This window comes from Salmo salar, chromosome 04 (genome assembly GCF_965601325.2).
Source record: "Salmo salar chromosome 04, fSalSal1, whole genome shotgun sequence".
NCBI classification, from domain to species: domain Eukaryota; kingdom Metazoa; phylum Chordata; class Actinopteri; order Salmoniformes; family Salmonidae; genus Salmo; species Salmo salar.
This window is the reverse complement of record NC_138294.1, coordinates 48,214,553-48,233,209: the sequence shown is the minus strand read 5'-3', so window position 1 is coordinate 48,233,209 and position 18,657 is coordinate 48,214,553. Positions and strand designations below refer to the sequence as shown.

Genomic DNA, 18,657 nt, shown 5'->3' with positions numbered 1-18,657 from the left:
ACTTTGCTATAATTATATGGCATTTTTCCAAACAGTTGAGTTCTGGTCCAGAAAATATTTTTGAATCATCAGAAATAATCAAGGAAATACACCCATTACGCAGGGAGCGGAATAGTTCAAAGACAGTTGCAGACTGCACAGCAAGCAAAGGAACAGATTGTTCCTGCACCCAGGACTACCACACGGAAGCAGTGGAGTGGGAAGCAGCAGGTGATGGAGAAGTACTTCACTCCTGTGCAGCTTAAGCAGGGGACCAGGGGCCACAGGCATGGCAAGCCCCACCTCCATGAGCATCAGGAGAGGGACCCCAAGCATGGCAAGATGGCTGACCAAAAAACGTATCACCACAAACACCATCCCCGCCACCACCATAGCCATGATCATCATCACCATCCTCATCCTCACCAGCAAAAGACAGATTGGTCAGAAGATCAGAATGATCATGGGTATGTTTGATTACATTACTTTATTAGTTAACTAAGTTCTGACATTTTGTCTGGATGGAACTGTAATTTCTTGCTTTGGTATTCAACATTTTGGAAATTGTACATATTTTGATCAATATTATGCAGACGTGACAAAATGATCTTGTCCTAGTTAATTTACCAACGCTGCATTACAGTAAAGTGTGTAACAGCCTAAGAGTATGCTCTCTGCCTCAGTGAAATACTGCTCAATTCTGTCATTGTTATCTTCTCTTGCAGTAGCAACCATTCAACATCAGAGGGCAGCATTGTCCACCACCATCACCATGGCCACAACAATCACCCTCACCACCACAATGAGAAATCTCATCCCTCTTCCCCTGACCATCCTCATCATCACCATCACTATCTGCATCACCATGCTACAAATGTGACCTCCCACCCTCAGATTGCAGCCACCTCATCCAGCTCCTCCTCTGGTTCCTCATCATCATCTTCATCCTCTTCCTCCTCTTCCTCAACATCATCCTCTTCCTCCTCGTCATCCTCTGGCTCTTCCTCCACCTGGTCCTCTCAGACTAGTATTAATGAGTCCGTGAAGGATAACAAACATCCACTGCAGAAGCCCAAGTACTCACAGTCCTGCACTGACATCTACAGGGGGAGGAAGGCCTATGACGAGGAGGAAGATGAGGAAGATGACACATCTCCTTTGATAGATGATGAAGGCCACCTCCCAAGACAGGAAAAGAGCCTGAAAGAAAAAAAGAAAAAGAAAGCAATGTCCTCTCATCAGACCCCTGCCAATGTCATCCTGAAGAAGCAGGAGAGTTCTGAAGTGGCAGGAATGGCTGGCAAATTTCGCAAGGCAAAGTCAATGGAGGCACTGTCCCATTGTAAGGACAGGGATGGAGATGCAGGTACCATTGTAGACAAGGAGTTGGAGAAAAGGGAGCAGGTCGCCAAGAAGAACTTATTGCAGGATAAATTGAAGTTCTCTGCCTTTTTGAACGAGATCACCAGGCAGGTGTTCAGCCCGTACAGACTCACCTCTCTTGGGGTCACAGCTGCTCACAGGCCCAGCAGCCCCGGACAAGCCTCCCTGAGGTCCCCCAAGGTGGAACACAGAGGGGAGGAGAGGCAAAGACAAAAGAGTAGTCGGCCTGGCAGTGCAAGCTCTACGACCTTCAGTGTCCACTCCCATATCCGCAGGCAGTTCCGCTCCAGCAAGCACTCTCATTCCAGCAAGCACTCTCGCTCCCATCTCGGCAAACACCAGGACAATAAACACCCTCAGCCTGCAAGAGACTTAAACCACAGTCCCAGCAGCCACACCGATGACATCACTAGCCCAGATAATAGCCCCTCCTCATCAAGACATCCCTCCTGTCATTCAACACCACACCACCATCATCACCAGCATCGCTCCCATTCTCCATTTCACCACCATCACCATCACGGTCTTCACAGTCCATCTCATCACCATGGAGACCACCACAGACCAAGCCATCCCCATCCCCATCGTCACGGAGAACATCACAGCCCAACCCATCACCATGGAGACCACCACAGCCCAACTCATCCCCATCCCCATGAAGACAACCACAGCCAAACTCATCCTCATGGAGAACACCACAGCCCAAGAAACCCCCATCACCAAGGAGACCACCACAGCCCAAGCCATCCCCACCGCCATGGAGACCACCACAGCCCAAGTCATCCCCATTGTCATGGAGAACATCACAGCCCAACCCATCACCATGGAGACCACCACAGCCCAACTCTTCCCCATCCCCATGAAGACAACCACAGCCAAACTCGTCCTCATGGAGAACACCACAGCCCAAGAAACCCCCATCACCATGGAGACCACCACAGCCCAACTCTTCCCCATCCCCATGAAGACCACCACAGCCAAACTCATCCTCATGGAGACCACCACAGCCCAAGCCATCCCCACCGCCATGGAGACCACCACAGCCCAAGTCATCCCCATTGTCATGGAGAACATCACAGCCCAACCCATCACCATGGAGACCACCACAGCCCAACTCTTCCCCATCCCCATGAAGACCACCACAGCCCAACCCATCACCATGGAGACCATCACAGCCCAAGAAACCCCCATCACCATGGAGACCACCACAGCCCAACTCTTCCCCATCCCCATGAAGACCACCACAGCCAAACTCGTCCTCATGGAGAACACCACAGCCCATGCCATTCCCATCACCATGGAGACCACCACAGCCCAAATCATCCCCACCACCATGGAGACCACCACAGCCCAACCCATCACCATGGAAGCCACCACAGTCAAACTCATCCCCATGGAGACAACCACAGCCAAACTCATCCCCATGGAGACAACCACAGCCCAAGCCACCTCCATCACCATGGAGACCTCCACAGTCCCAGTCATCCCCATCACCATAGACACCACCACAGCCCAACTCATCCCCATTACCATGGAGACCAACACAGCCCAACCCATCAACATCCCCATGGAGACAGCCAAATCCAAACTCATACCCATGGAGACCACCACAGCCCAACTCATCCCCATCACCATAGAGACCACCAAAGCCCAAGCCAACCCCATCACCATGGAGACCATCACAGTCTAACGCATCCCCATCAACAGGGAGATCACCTCAGCCCGAGTCATTCCGATCACCATGGACATCACCACAGCCCAACTCATCCTCATCACCATGGAGACCACCACAGCCCAACTCATCACCATGGACACCACCACCATCCTCTCCACCCAGATTCTCACCATCGCCATGGCTCCCATCCAGAATTGCACCACCACCATCATCTGTCCCACCCTGAATCCAACGATCACCACCGCTCCCATCCAGAATCTCTCCATCACCTGGGCTCCCTTCCAGAATCTCTCCATCACCATGGCTCCCATCCAGAATCTTGCAACCACCATGGCTCCCATCCAGAATCTCTCCATCACCACAGCTCCCATCCAGAATCTCATGATCACCACGGCTCCCATCCAGAATCTCTCCATCACCACAGCTCCCATCCAGAATCTCATGATCACCATGGCTCCCATCCAGAATCTCTCCATCACCACAGCTCCCATCCAGAATCTCATGATCACCATGGCTCCCATCCAGAATCTCTCCATCACCACAGCTCCCATCCAGAATCTCTCCATCACCACAGCTCCCATCCAGAATCTCATGATCACCACAGCTCCCATCCAGAATCTCTCCATGACCATAGCTCTCATTCACAATCTCTCCACCACCATGGTTCCTATCCAGAATTTCTCCATCTCCACGGCTCCCATCCAGAATCTCTCCATCACCACCATGGTTCCCACCAAGATTCTCACCATCACCACCACCCCTCTCATTCAGAATCTCACCATCCACACTCCCATTCTGAACCACATCACAGTCCTAGCAACCTAGAACCTCATCATCACCACCATCCTTCCCACTATGAATCTCACCACCATCCCTCCTCACCTGCAGACACACACCACCACCATCATCACCATGACGATCACCACAGCCCATCAAGCCATTCTAAGGAGAACTCTCCTGTCAGTGTATCAGCTGCAGAGCTGGAGTCATTGTCCCATTCCAGCAAGTCTTCCAGGAATACCAGCAGCCCCACGAATCAGGACGAGCAGCAGACGGGCTACAGCGGCTCAACTGCCTCTCTACATAAAGTATGACTGCTCCTGGGGTTGTGTTTATTACTATTGCTAGTTATGTCATGCATTATCTACTGTACACTTTATATTTATTGACCAATTTGTACCGTTGCACGTGTTTTACATTCTTAATTATTTATGTAAGAATGTTCCATTAATTTGCTTTCCATTGATTGTGGCATTAAACATGCAGGCACCTACCTACATAATCATGGATGACACATCAAAATTATCACACAATGTGTCACTATTGGTTATCAATGTCTATTAACTGGAAGCTGCAAAATCCATTTCTATTTATGAAATGCACGTTGTTGACTACTGTAAAAATCAATTTCGGTTTTGTCCTTCCCATATAGGAAGGATCCGAGGTTGATCGAATAATGTGAGTTTGATTTTATGTCTAATTTGATCTCTGTCTTGTTGCTTATCGGGGGAATAATTCAAATTGGGAATGTAAAATAAAAGTTTTTGTCACATGTTCCATATTATTGTTGTTTAACAAATGAATAAATGTTTCATTTACATACAAATGATGATCTAACTGAGCACTAACCTCTTCGCCCTCCTCTCTCCTACTCCCTTCAGGATGCTTCAGGAGCAAAATGAGGATCTGCACCACAGTTTGCTCCAGACTGCCGTGCGAATGGAGTGCATGGGGACGGAGTTTAAGAGCAGTCACCAGCTCCTTGAGTCAGAACTACAGAACACACGTGTGGAGCTGAGTAGCCTCCTGGACAAATTCAAAAGGTCGGGGGAGGAGTTCTAAGTCATTGGTACCTCAGAATTAAAGGGGCCTCAGGGAGGAACATTAGTGTGGCCGTTACAATGTTCTTTTATTTGCCATTTATCTTCTGTTGATGTGCATGACATTGACAAGCTTAGATAGTGTTTTTACTGTAACTCTGACAATCCTTCTCTCGCTCTTGTATTTCAGACTTAGTGATAATTACTCCTACACTCAACAGACCAATAATCTCTTGGAGCGGAAGCTTCATTCAGTGGTGAGGCACCAGCAGATGGCTCATTTGACTTTTTGAAGTCGATAGAAGTACATTGTTTACACATCTGGAAAACTGTATTACAATTTTTTTTGTCATGTTTATGTGTGTTTTATGTTATGTGTGTGGTTTGACAGGCTCAGAGTATGGATGGGGAGCGTGAGCATCTGAACCAGCGCATCACAGCCCTGACAGATCAGCTGTCCTCAGCCAAGACCACCATCCACAGCATGGAGACTATTAACGTGAGAACTCCTCCTGATGAACAGATCTAGCCGAGACAAAAAGACAACCAAAAACGTGCGCAAAACCAGATCAGAGCGGCCAAGTACAGAGAAATACTGCTAGTACAGGTCCTGAATCAAACCCGCCTGACCTCTATGATCCCCTGACCCTCAAGCCCCAACCTTGGAATGCAATGCAATAAGAATGAGCTATAGTGCATGGCATGCACTTACACAATGTTATCCCTTTACATTCGTACCCGTATACTGGTTGAAAATGGCTCCAAATTTGGAGCGTAGTGGCTGTACAGTAACATGCTATACATGATGTCAGAGCTCTGTATGGGTTTTGACTGACAGCCGATCTGAACTTGAGCACTGCGCGACAAGAAGTTACCCCATCCCGCCCGGTAATTGGGCAACTTTTACAATTTTTTTATTGTCTGAGCGAGGGAAATGCTGTAAATTAAGATGACTCGATGTATTTTGAAAGATAAGACTTTGAGGATTATAAAAAATCCCGCTTTGATGTCAAACAAGCAAGCCAAACACCTTAGAGTCCAAATGTGCACTTCACATTTCCAAATCCTAAAACGCATGTCATATACAGATGTAGGATCTTAATTTGATCACTCTTTTGTTGCTCATCATTTTCATGCACAGCATGAAATGCAAACTTGTAGTGCATTCAAAGTTTAAAAAGGCTTCTGAAGTTTGTAATTTCCACTTTAAAATGTCAGACTTGATTTGCCCCAATGAAAAATGTATAAACTCCTAAAACAAAATCCATTCATTATAATCACCATAATAATTCACATTTCCTGTTTCTGCAGGATTATTTCCCTGTTGTAGCAAACTGGCTCAAATTAAGATTCTACATCTATCTGTACAGGGACAACATCTATGATCACTATGTATGATGTAGAGTTACAAGATGACATGGCATCATACCCTAGGTTGTTCCGAACAGAATGAGCCTATCTTTGTTTATTTTGAAGAGATTTGACACGGCACACGCACCTGAATGCACTCAGGACTCCTTTCTATTTGCTGCAAAAATACAATCTGCTTCTCTGAATTGCCTTATGATGCCTAACACTGCAAGATGGTATTTTATAACTTATGTTGGCAATAGAAGATTTTAAATCATGCCCACCTGACCCAGATTGCGATTTAAAAATGGTCAGATTTTGGATTGCGTAAACAACAACTGTTGTGTTCCAAACGAAACAACTACAAGTGTTCTTGCTCTAGTTCCTTGACAGCACAGCTAGGAGAGCTCAAAAAAGTACCTTATCGTTGAAAACTCTTCTATGAGTCATATTAGTACAATGAAATTGCTTAGGAACTGTGCACACTTTGGAGAGGTGTGGCCACTTGGCGACACCAGTTAGACCTCTCACTCAAACCCTTGTAATGTCTTTGTCTTATGTTGCACCTACTCCACATTTTACAGGATTAGTCTTATCATGTTGATGACTGTATTTTCACATTTCATTATCAACAAATGCGGGGAAAAGCATATGTAAAATGCACTTAAATCAAAAGTGTAATTTTTAGATTCAGTCTTGTGTCAGATGAACGGTTGTGCACTCACCTTTTCTCTAATAATTTTTCCATTATCTCCAAACTGTTCCCTTTCAATTGCTACAATGGTTATGTATATGCTTTTTAGATTTCTTCTGTAAGAAATTTAAATTTAGCCCTAACCATATAGGCCAATTCCCACGAGTGTAAAGACGAATTGTAACTACACCATATATACAAAAGTATGTGGTCACCCCTTCAAATGAGTGGATTCGACTAATTCAGCCACACCTGGTGTATAAAATCGAGCGCGCAGCTATACAATCTCCATAGACAAACATTGGAAGTAGAATGGCCTTACTGAAGAGCTCAGTGACATTCAACGTGGCACAGTAATAGGAACTTGACTGGCATGCACAGAGCCCTGACCTCAACCCCATTGAACACCTTCGGGATGAATTGGAACGCCGACTGCGAGCCAGGTCTAATCGCCCAACATCAGTACCCAACCTCACTAATACTCTTGTGGCTGAATGGAAGCAGGTCCCCACAGCAATGTTCCAACATTTAGTGGAAAGCCTTCCCTGAAGAGTGGAGGCTGTTATAGCAGCAAAGGGGGGGGACCAACTCCATATTAATGTCCATGATTTTGAAATGAGATGTTCGACGAGCAGGTGTCCACATACTTTTGGTCATGTAGTGTATGTTCCTCTTTGTATAGAATGTCTCCTTCCTTCCACCACCCACATCTCCCATTAGTTTGACCTTTTGTTTATTCATCAAACCCCTTTTAGTTCAGAGTGAAACCACCAATAGAAACCATTGTTTTTGCTTTGAGCTGCGTGTAATTAGTAAATGCTGTTTTACGTAGCCCATTCTTTCTAAAGCCCATTGTTATAAAGCTATGAGTTGTCTTTTAGTCTTGACTCAGCTTTGTTCTTGATGTACAGTTGTTCATTGTTCACTGTCATAACAACATAACTGAACATTCTGTTCTGTGTCATCTATTTTCATTCCTTAGGTAACATCCTTGCTACAGGAAGCCCTCGACAAACATTTCCACCCAGATGATTCTGTCAATCAATTCCTTCTCCCTGTTGCCCCCCCTCCAGTCCAATTCATGGATAGTCATCATTATGGAAAGGTCACCACCAAAGGGGAAGACCTATCGCTGGGAACATTGCCAGAAGAGGAGGAATCTGATTGGTCGGAGATGGGGGATGAGGCTCCAAAATGCGTTCTGAGGTCAGTGGGAGGTCATCATGGTGGCACAGCGTTTCAACCATGGAGACAGGAGCGTATTTGCTGGGCAGGACAGGGAGAGGGAGACACAGAGAGTGAGTCAGGGGGTGAGGAAATTGTCAGCCAACACCCTCCCCACTCCCTACAGATCCCCCATCTCCATGTCACCATTCACTCTGAGACCTTACCAGCCCCCATGGATGAGGTCACCCTCACCACCAGCTTCAAGAACTCAGCTTATGGCCCAACAGAGGAGGATGGGTACAGGGTCACTGCGAGCCGCAAACTGGGCTCTCCCATCCGCATCCTGTCAGCCAGTCTGGATGAGATTCCCTCCTCCAGGAGACAGAAGCACAGGCAGGAGGAGCAGCATGGCCAGCTGAAGGGCACAGAGGCCATGATGGACCTCCACCAACCAGAGGACGGTACCATGGACGACTCAGAAGATGAGATCATCCGTAACTGGAGGACAAGGAGCGAGGACATGGGTGTGGATGTCAGGGAGGTAGATCCTGGCAGCAGCTTGGACAACCTGCAGTCGGCCCAAAATATGCTCAACCACTTCATCTGCCAGCTGCAGCCCAGTGTGGAGGAGGGGCAGGGCTGGACCGGAGTGGTGCCGGACGAAGTGCTGAATGGGGAGAGAACACAGCTGTGACACCTGATCTCTTCACAGAGACACAGATGTGGACAGGTGTCGACTGGGTTGGTGGTTACTGAAGTAAGCATGACTTTGATAACATTTGGTATTCATAATTCACCTTTGAATATTTTGTATATTGAACATAAAGCAACAGAACTGACCACTTGAATAATAATACTTTTAATTATAATTATTTAAATTTTCATCTCATTTAAAACGTTTTCAGGGCTAAATAACAAGGCCCCAAAGAGTATTCATCATTAAAAACAAGTAAGATAAAGAAACTGTTTCAAACATAGTGTTTTCCTCTTTTTGAAGATATTAAGTAATTAACGCCTGCAAAGAGCTGTAATGGCAAGCGGCCCAAGTTGGAGATCCTCAGCTCCACATTTTAATATTTGTGATATTTTTCTCGATTCATAATCAAAGACATGTCCTGAGGTCTTTTTTTTCCCAGTATGCAGGGATTTGGCTTTGATGTCCTCCAGAGGTAACATCAAACAAAAAGCATGTGGCTTTGATTTTCCCTGTTCCCTCACACTGGGAAACCCTGTCCTAGGCTTCACTCCTGTCTCATCATAGCAGAGCACAGCCGAATCCCACCCTTGTCTCTGGATTATATAAAACTAGATCCTTTCAGAACCTCTTGTGCATAATTCATTGTAATGCTTTGTGTTTTTCCCTCAGTGCACATCAGATAAGAAGAGTGTTTCATAGAATTTAGGTCCTTAGGTAAGATGTAAGACATGTTGATAGACTTTGTTTATCCTCATAAGTTAATTCACCTGCAGATATAGACATAATCTAATCTTTACAGTGTATAGTCAAATATTTAATAACATACAGTATAAATAGTGTCCGTTGGACCGTCACTGTGGATGGGAAACAATATATTTGAAGTCAGGTTTTAATTGATGGAGATAAAAATGAAAACAGAAATATTTGATATGTTTTTCTGAATTGTGCAGATGGATCTGTGTGGTCTGGTGTGAATGGTTCCAACTGCTAGATAGTTTCCTCCTTCCATGGGGAAAACAACAAAAAAAGAAACATATTTATTCTTCTTGCATGAAAACTATGTTTTGTCTTGAAAATATTGATGTTTATGTACATGCAAACTACAGTATGTTTTATATTTTAATATTGATGTTTGTGTACATGCTGTAGTCTCCATATTGATATTATGGCAAAAACCACAAGACACAATGTAAATCTGAATCACCATTTGTCATTGTGGTCACCAGAGGCATGCAACAGTCAGTTGAGAGATGTATGATATAAGCAATGTTATGCCACATGAAATGTCAGTTTTGTCCTGTAGGAGATTTTCCTCTGGTAACCATAATAAAAAACACTGAGCGTACAAAACATTAGGAAACCATACTAATATTGAGTTTCACCTCCTTTGGCCCTCAAAACAGCCTCAATTCGTCAGGGCATGGACTCTACAAGGTGTCGAAAGCATTCCAGAGGGATGCTGGCCCATGTTTACTCCAATGTTTCAAAATTCAAAAGGCACTCGCACATCTGAGCAACCTTTTTTGCAGGTGTATGGTAACAGTTGACTAAAATGAGAGAAAAGAAGAAACCCGCACACTGCTCTTTAATAAGCTCCACGTACCGGCCTCAAGGCCCTCCAATGCTTCCCACAGTTGTGTCAAGTTGGCTGGATGTCCTTTGGGTGGTGGATCATTCTTGATACACACAGGAAGCTGTTGAGCGTGAAAAACCCAGTAATGTTGCAGTTCTTGACACACTCAAACTGGTGCGCCTGGCACCTACTGCCATACCCTGTTCAAAGACACTTAAATATTTTGTCTTGCCCGTTCACCCTCTGAATGGCACCCATACACAATCCATGTCTCAATTGTCTTTTAGGCTTAAAAATCCTTCTTTAACCTGTCTCCTCCCCTTCATCTACACTGATTGTGGTGGATTTAACAAGTTGCATCAACAAGGGATCATAGCTTTCACATGGATTCACCTGGTCAGTCAAGGAAAGAGCAGGTGTTCATAATGTTTTGTACACTCAGTGTATTGAGATGGATCGGAAGGGGCATATATAGAGAGGGTGTGTCGGGAATATATATTGTTATTTTCAACTAAAATCATAGTCAGCGTGTCATGTGTCAAAACGTAATGAAAGCACAGTGTGTTATGATGACTGTACTGTCATGCACCCTTTTGCCTCCCCCTCCAATCCATACCTCTATTGCAGGACCAGTAGTTTTGGATAGAGTTCCACTATATGGATTACGTACGATAATGTTTGTATATATTACATATTTATTATTTAGAAATAGCTGTTGCTTTCACCATATGTCTCCCTGTTCTACATCCCCAGGTTGAACTTCATTAACCATGCACGATACTACAGAGCTGTGTAGAACTACTACTGTCTGTGTTTTTTATCCTCGTGTTGTGTACTGCACATGTGTCTGAATGTTCTCAATAAATATAGTCCTCTATAATGTACTAATTTAACATGAATTAAAACAAATAATGACACACAAAGTCTAGTATAAATAATTCAGTCAAACACGTTACACTGTTGTGTTTGATCGTAGGCGACGGCGTTAGATTGAGGGGAGGAGAGTAAGTCAGTTATCACAAAGGGGAGACATTTTGATTTATGGGTTCTCCTCGGCGTGCAGCAGTTTTACTGAGATATGAGTAGTATACGAGTATATGTATTTCTACCCACTTCTCAGGCCATTTTAGTGGCCTGTTAATTTAAGGGTTGGCTTGTCTTGTCAAATGCTGTTACTAAGGCTTCATTAACACTGATATACTGCCATAAGGTCATGTCAGTCCACCTTTATGTGTCACATTAAGGAATCAAGGTGGATTCAGAGTTGTCAAGAGCAAGCCACTTCATAGCAGTTTAGCATGGGTGTTGCTGTCACAGAAAACACCCAGTTAACAGAGATGTCAATGTGCTCTATGTACTGGATCTTAGGTTTTTAGGCTGTAAATGGTTTTCCATGTTAGAGTTTAAACTCACCCTGCTGAGCCTGTTCTAGGAGCTTCAGAAAGGATAATCCTCCGTTTCCCTCTCTCTCCCCGGATGTCTTGCTTTCTCAATTCAATTAAAGAGTAGCCTACTACAGAATATCCTTGATGAGTTTATTACCAGTATGCTTGTGCATCATTTTCATTCCAGTTCTTACTGTAATCCTATTCTGGCCTTACATTATCTGTCTGAAATGGATTTGGGAAAAAATATGGGTTTGGGGTATTGAGATTTGACTATATCAATCTACAAGGTGAAATATCTGTCGACGTGCCCTTGAGCAAGGCCTAATTTGCTCCTGGGGCACCGTACTACTATGGCTGACCCTGTAAAACAATACCCCTATCCAGTGTGACAAAAACACATATTTTTTTAATCAAATTTGATATCAATCCCCGATAAATGTTCACCACAGTGCTTGAGAGCAAGGCCATACACCGTTTTTTTTTTTCTTCTCATAAGCTTCATGCTAACATTTCAGAAAGGTCAGGAAGAGTTATAGAAGTGGCCGACGTATCAGCGCCCATGCTTATATCAATCGCCCTGTCATCTTCAATTTGGTTCGTCAGAGCTCATCCATGTCCCCACCCCTGCTTCAAGGGAGGCTACCTTTGCTGACCAGACAGAGGACTGAATTCCAATTGGAAAGGCCGTTTAATAGGATAGGTGAGGGATTAGTGCTAAGACTCTCTAGACGTCCAACAATGTCCAAATCCATTGTGTCTCACCTACCTAAGCATGGGCACACAGGTGCTAGAACAGGACTGAAGGGCCATCTGGACTTTCTTTAATACATTTTTGGGGGGGATCAAGCATGTGAACTTTAACACACCTCCACTAATGAATCCAGAAGATACCAATTAATTTTTTTGTGGCTTTTATTTCTCCCCACAGATTTTTTTCACAAACCATTTGGTTGTATTATTCCTTACTTACTTTTGGATAACAGAACCATCTTTCTTCAACAATAATTATCTTACTGTCTCTCCTTTGAGAAACACTCATCAGAATACTCTATCTCCAGTTCAGAATTCTACCTGTTCCGCTTGAAGTTTTTCCAGACTTACTCTTCTTCACCTTTGACCCGATCCTTTCTCAAGGCCGCCTTTCTCAGATCGCTCCAGCAGTCTGTTGCTGCACTCTCCTTCTTCCCCTCAGATCCCTTCATCACCACATTCCTCATCCAATTCTCACAGTGACCCTCGGAGCCTCCGTGGGCTTCCACTAACACCATGGTGCTGATGAAGATGAAGTTCCCGTTTGAGAAGAGAATGAAGCTAGCCCAGGGGCTGTGGCTGCTGTCCTGGATGGCCACACTGGCCGGAGCGTTGACTTTCACCCTGGGCTGCTTCCTCAAGACCGAGCTCCGCAGGAGGGCAGAGGTACCACAATGCTCTACAGCTTTACACTGTACACAACGCCACTATGATTCTTGCAGTACAATACATATTACTTATCCAGAAGCTTCACTTTCTCAGATTTCTCCTCTGGTGTTTAGGGTTGTATTCAGTGAAGTTCTACAGTAGAATGGAATGATACTAGTAAAGAGTGATACTAGTAAACGTCTGGTCATAAACTGCATGAAAAGCATGAGGGTGAAAAAGGGGGAAATTCATTCTTTGAGTGTATTAGAGCTTAAATTAAGATTTTATTTTTGAATGCTTTGAGACATGACACAATAAAATGCATTGGAGTGTTGACGATAATATCTCATGCAGAATTCAGGAGCCTTTGATAATGCTCTTATGAGTGAGATTGTGATGAGGTATTCATATTGGATAAGGGGTTAGGTGTGGACATTATCAACAGGGGGCAATTGTCTCTGGTCTGAACATACTGGTGCTAAACTGAGAATAGGGATAAGATTAACTGACCTACAGAACGTGGAGTGAAATCAAATGTTATTTGTCACATACAACGGATGTAGACTTTACCATCTATCTCTTGAGATTTCAGAATTTGGAATAATATACTATCAACTATTGCACTTGTTGAATACATAAATAGAAACAAAATGAACCTCAATGTAGCCTCTATCAGGCTTTCACCTCAGAGCGGGGCCTGGAAGTCAAGGCTTCCCTCGATGCAGCCTTTTTGCAGCAAATATAGTTTTTATGTCAAATTTGGCATAGAAGTAAAAATAAAAACGACCTAATTGATTTCCTCAAATACATAATTATGTTTCCCACTTTAAAGTATGAGATGAATCACCAACCTCTGCACATTCAATATTACTCAAATATGGGATCAATGGGTTGAGAGCCTAACATATCAGTTTATACTGTATAGTTTGCAGTATCACTGATGCGTGAGGTTCTTCTGCCTACAGGTAATGGATAACACAGAGATCCATGCTGTGCCCAACACCCTGATGATAGTGGGTCTGGCCTCTTTGGGTATCAACTACTTTGCTGGCCGTATGTGCCAGGATGCCCTGGATGCCGGACGCTTCCCCCGCTGGAAGACCTTCCTACAACCCTACTGGGGAGTCTCTCTCTTTTTCACACTCCTTATGCTGACGACTGTGATCATGAGCTACGCTATGAAGGGGAATCTGGAGTGGTCCCTGAAGATCGGCCTGAAGAACGGCATCCGCTTCTACAAGGACACAGACACACCCGGTCGCTGCTTCCAGAAGCAGACCATTGACCGCCTGCAGATGGAGTTCCAGTGCTGTGGAAACACCGACTTCAAGGACTGGTTCGAGGTCCAGTGGATCAGCAACCGCTACCTAGACTTTAGCTCTAAGGAAGTGAAGGAGTGAGTACTGGCAGAGACTATTAGAGGACTGGGAGCAGTCTGACAGTCTTTGGTAAAGGAATAATCCCATGTCAGATTATCATTTAAATAAATCATTAAGGTTATAGGAAATTATGCAGTTGAGGTGATACAAAGCCATGATGTAGACTGTTTATTCTCTACATGCTTCCCCTTCCCCATCTTTTCTTCTTTAGCCGTGTTAAGAGCAACGTGGACGGGCGTTACCTGTTCGATGGGGTCCCATTCAGCTGTTGTAACCCCAGTTCCCCAAGACCCTGCATCCAGGACCGCCTCACCAACAACTCAGCCCACTACAACTACGAGCACCAGACCGAGGAGCTCAACATCTACATCCGCGGCTGCAGGGAGGCTCTGGTCAATTACTACATGGGCCTGATGAACACTATTGGTGCTGCGGTGCTGTCCATCTTCCTGGTCCAGGTACTGTGCAGATATATATCAATCCAAAAACCTAAAAGTGAGATAATGTCCTTTGTGGCAATCAGAGGCTCCCCGGAACAGACTTCTGTGAGTGGCCACAATTATACTTGTAGCTCGCTGTTGAGTAATACAGTATGCCCATCCTCCTGTATAACCTTTCTCCCTTCTCCTATCCTTCCCCCCCAGTCATCAGTGTTGGTAAGTCTGCGGTACCTGCAGACAGCCATGGAGGCGGTGGCAGGGCAGGAGAACACTGAGATTGAGACCGAGGGGTACCTGCTGGAAAAAGGGGTGAAGGAGACGATCATGGAGTACGTGACTCCTGTGCTGGTTTTCCTTCAGCTGAACGAGGTGGGAAGTGAGGACGCTGAAGCTGGGGAGACCCCCGCCAAATAATGCGGAGAAATCAAAATGTTTCAAACCGGTGGTGTACGGGGCAAACATGGCACTTTATTGGGTGATAAATAATCTAACTAGACACTGATCAATTCATTTGGTATTTCTTTGATATCACAATCCATTCCAATGCTGATATATTTCTGTAATGTTTTACCCCAAATGAGTGATTTGAATGTTGTAATCTATTTCAGTCACTTGAGGGCAAATATATTTTTGTATCAGTTGTCCCAGTCCGAGTTTTAAGTACCCATGGCCACGCTAACCACACACACACACACACACACGCACACACACACACACACACGCACACGCACGCGCACACACGCACACACACCACACACACATTAAACACATTAACGTCACCCCAAGCCCTCCATAATCCTTTCATGATTAATGAAGCTATTTGATGTTCAGTCAATTCCATGTACTCCCCAAAGGAGAAATAAAGAACATATTTCTTTTTTTAGAACCGGGGATTGACATGTACTATTATTTCTACCGGTCCACAATCCACCTTGAAGTAACATTTGGTTGTGGTTCATTAAAAGAGAATTAAATTGAGAAAGATACAAAACCAGCTGTAACATGGTCATGACATGAATTAGTTGGATATGTTCAATTACTTCACAATTTCAGTGTTCAACAGTCAATATCACAATAATATCATGGTTGACACTTACAATGTAAAGATATTTCCAATTACTGAGGGATAGAGCTATATCAAATTGATAAAGACACAAATAAAAACATTTATTTTGAGGAATACTTGCAATGTAAAGCTGACTGTAGAACGATACACTGCTCAATGTTCTGCTACTTACCACTTAGCAAAATGTCATACACAGCACTGTATTACAGAACTATTATGACAGAGAATCTATTAAAGTTTACCATTTTTAATTGCTTTGTGGCGTTCTGTCATTTTGTCTGTTATTTTTTTGTTGTTGACCAGCTTCCCTTTACCATTTCTTTCTTTCTCTGCCTTTCACTAAACCCCTCCTCAACTCTCTAAGTGTCAGTCAGTGGGAGGAATAGGATTATGAAGATGATGATTGATGTCAGTAATGCAATGAAAGCTGTGAGTCTGTGTCCTCTGTCCTGACACCCTTCACAACTCTGCTAATCGCAGGGATAATACTCCAACTGCTGCCCCAGCAGTCATCATACAGGAAGGCCAGGAAGTCCCATGTGGCTCAGTTGGTGGAGCATGGTACTTGCAATGCCAGAGTTCTGGGCTCGATTCTCAAGGGGGTGCAGTGCAAAAAAAAATAAAAATAATCTATATATCTTTTAAAAGTATGCAAATGTAACACTGGATAAGAGTGTTTTGGTTTTTGCCTTAGCACTACACAGCTGATTCAAATAAGCAAAGCTTCATTTTAATCAGCTGTGTACTGCTGGGGCAAAATCCAAAACGTGTACCCGGAGGGACAGTGTTTGCGAAACCCTGTGCTAAATGACAAAAATGTATGTGGAGAAGGGGTAAATGTACTGTTCACATACAGTATATGTGGTTTATTATGCAAACCAGAAATACAACCGACATTATATGGAATAAGATGAAACAATTGGAAATAATTAGGTGTAGGCCTACTAGATAAATTACTGAGCAATTCTAATTAATTATAATCCAGGCCATGATTAGGAGTGCCATAGGGCTGACACAATTGGCCCAGCTTCTGGGTTTGGCCGGGGTAGGCCGTGATCGTAAATAAGAATTTGTTCTTAACTGACTTGCCTAGTTAAATAAAGGTTCAATAAAAAAATAAAAATAAAGCTGATAATTAATCAATATAAAATCATAATAATAATAATCATCCTTGTAATAACTTAGTTTGATATCCTCATTAATATCAGCAAAAATGTCACCTGCTGTAGAAACCAACTTCAGAGGTCTAACAGGTCTCTCCAAAAGTTATAAAAGCTGTAACATTGCGGCTTCCGTACTACGGAATTCCAGTCATAACATCAGCTAGCTAGATAGCTAAACTACCGGTAGCTAGTTTTTCAGTCATTGTTGTCAAATGAATTGCACACATAAAGTGCATATCTTAAGCGCGAGTCACATCCTATCCGGACGAAACCGGATAAAAAAAACTCTTCGCGACATGCTATCAACAGTAAGCTTGCTATGAAATTAAAATAAACCGATTGTCAGCAGGCTAGCTATCTCTGACAAGATAGCTAGCTAGGTTGTGACGTTAGCGAGCTTTTATATAGCGTTAGCGTTGTGGTATTACTAATTGTTTCTTACTGCTTTGCTACAAATGACTAGCTAGTTTCAGTTTGTCAAAATATATTGTTGCAAAAGGTAGCTAGCAAGCAAGAGATAGGCTACTATGTAGCCAGTTTAACGCTGTCTGGTAAGATCGGCGCTACATTGTAACCAGGTCAGTGCTGGAGAGATCAACAGCAGTCTGTCTGTCGTAATAGGAAACAACATCCTCTTTATGGGCACAGTTAGTTAGCTAGCTACAGATTGGCGATAACTGGTTGATTTTTACAGTGATAGTTATATTTGGTAGATGGTGCTAGTATTTGCCCTTTAGTACAAGTAAAGCCTTGCTTTGTGATTTCTGACTCAGACGATCATCATTGTCGTGTAGTGGAAATCAATGTGCGCCTGAAGATTAGGCGGAACAGCAGGATGTCTAGGGGATTTAGTGCAGCAATGATATTGTTTTGAAAACACAACAACACAACCATGATCACAATACATACAAAACCCCCCAAATGAAATCGTATAAGGCTCAACCTTTCATTTTCTCTGACTATACATCACATCTGGTGCGTTTTAGGTTATAGAACACACATACGAATATAGCTAAATCGGTTTATTTCATTTGAAGAGTAGCCAAATACATATTTGATATGTCTGGGGAGGGCTCGGATAGTAGTAGTAGCGATGACTCCGATACAGGGATCCGGAGAAAAGCCTGCACTGTCAAACATGAGATTACCAATGGTAAGTAACCATCAACGTAACTAGCGCTTTGCCTGATTAATCAGACTGCTACACAATGGAATTGGTATACAGTCTGAAACATAGGATTACAACATAGTGGAAATGTCCCTTACAAGACAGAATGTTTAATACAATTACATTTTAACTTACTCTACTGCTTGTCTGTAAGGTTGGTCCTTCAGCTGCTCTACATTTTAGACAAAATATCCACAGGAAAGTATTGTTTATACAACTTTTTAGACTAGAGCACCAGTACTGTAGTTGAAAGCACAAACCACGTAAACACCCGCGAGACTTTGGTTAGTATGCATCTACTTCTGTCTTGTACACGT

At 43.7% G+C, this 18,657-nt stretch overlaps 2 protein-coding genes across 2 annotated transcripts; both read left to right on the top strand.

Annotated features, from left to right (window-relative positions):
* The first annotated feature begins 884 nt into the window (after window positions 1-884).
* Window positions 885-10,021, top strand: LOC106603129 (uncharacterized). The gene is made up of 6 exons (XM_014196403.3): window positions 885-4,125; window positions 4,470-4,495; window positions 4,699-4,860; window positions 5,048-5,114; window positions 5,249-5,356; window positions 7,884-10,021. The coding sequence occupies exons 1-6, from the start codon at window positions 1,207-1,209 to the stop codon at window positions 8,760-8,762; spliced, it is 4,161 nt and encodes a 1,386-aa protein (XP_014051878.3). The 5' UTR covers window positions 885-1,206; the 3' UTR covers window positions 8,763-10,021.
* A 2,947-nt stretch (window positions 10,022-12,968) lies between these two features.
* On the top strand, window positions 12,969-16,263 carry LOC106603128 (peripherin-2). The gene is made up of 4 exons (XM_014196402.3): window positions 12,969-13,142; window positions 14,090-14,520; window positions 14,715-14,961; window positions 15,148-16,263. The coding sequence occupies exons 1-4, from the start codon at window positions 12,993-12,995 to the stop codon at window positions 15,355-15,357; spliced, it is 1,038 nt and encodes a 345-aa protein (XP_014051877.1). The 5' UTR covers window positions 12,969-12,992; the 3' UTR covers window positions 15,358-16,263.
* The last annotated feature ends 2,394 nt before the right edge of the window (window positions 16,264-18,657 follow it).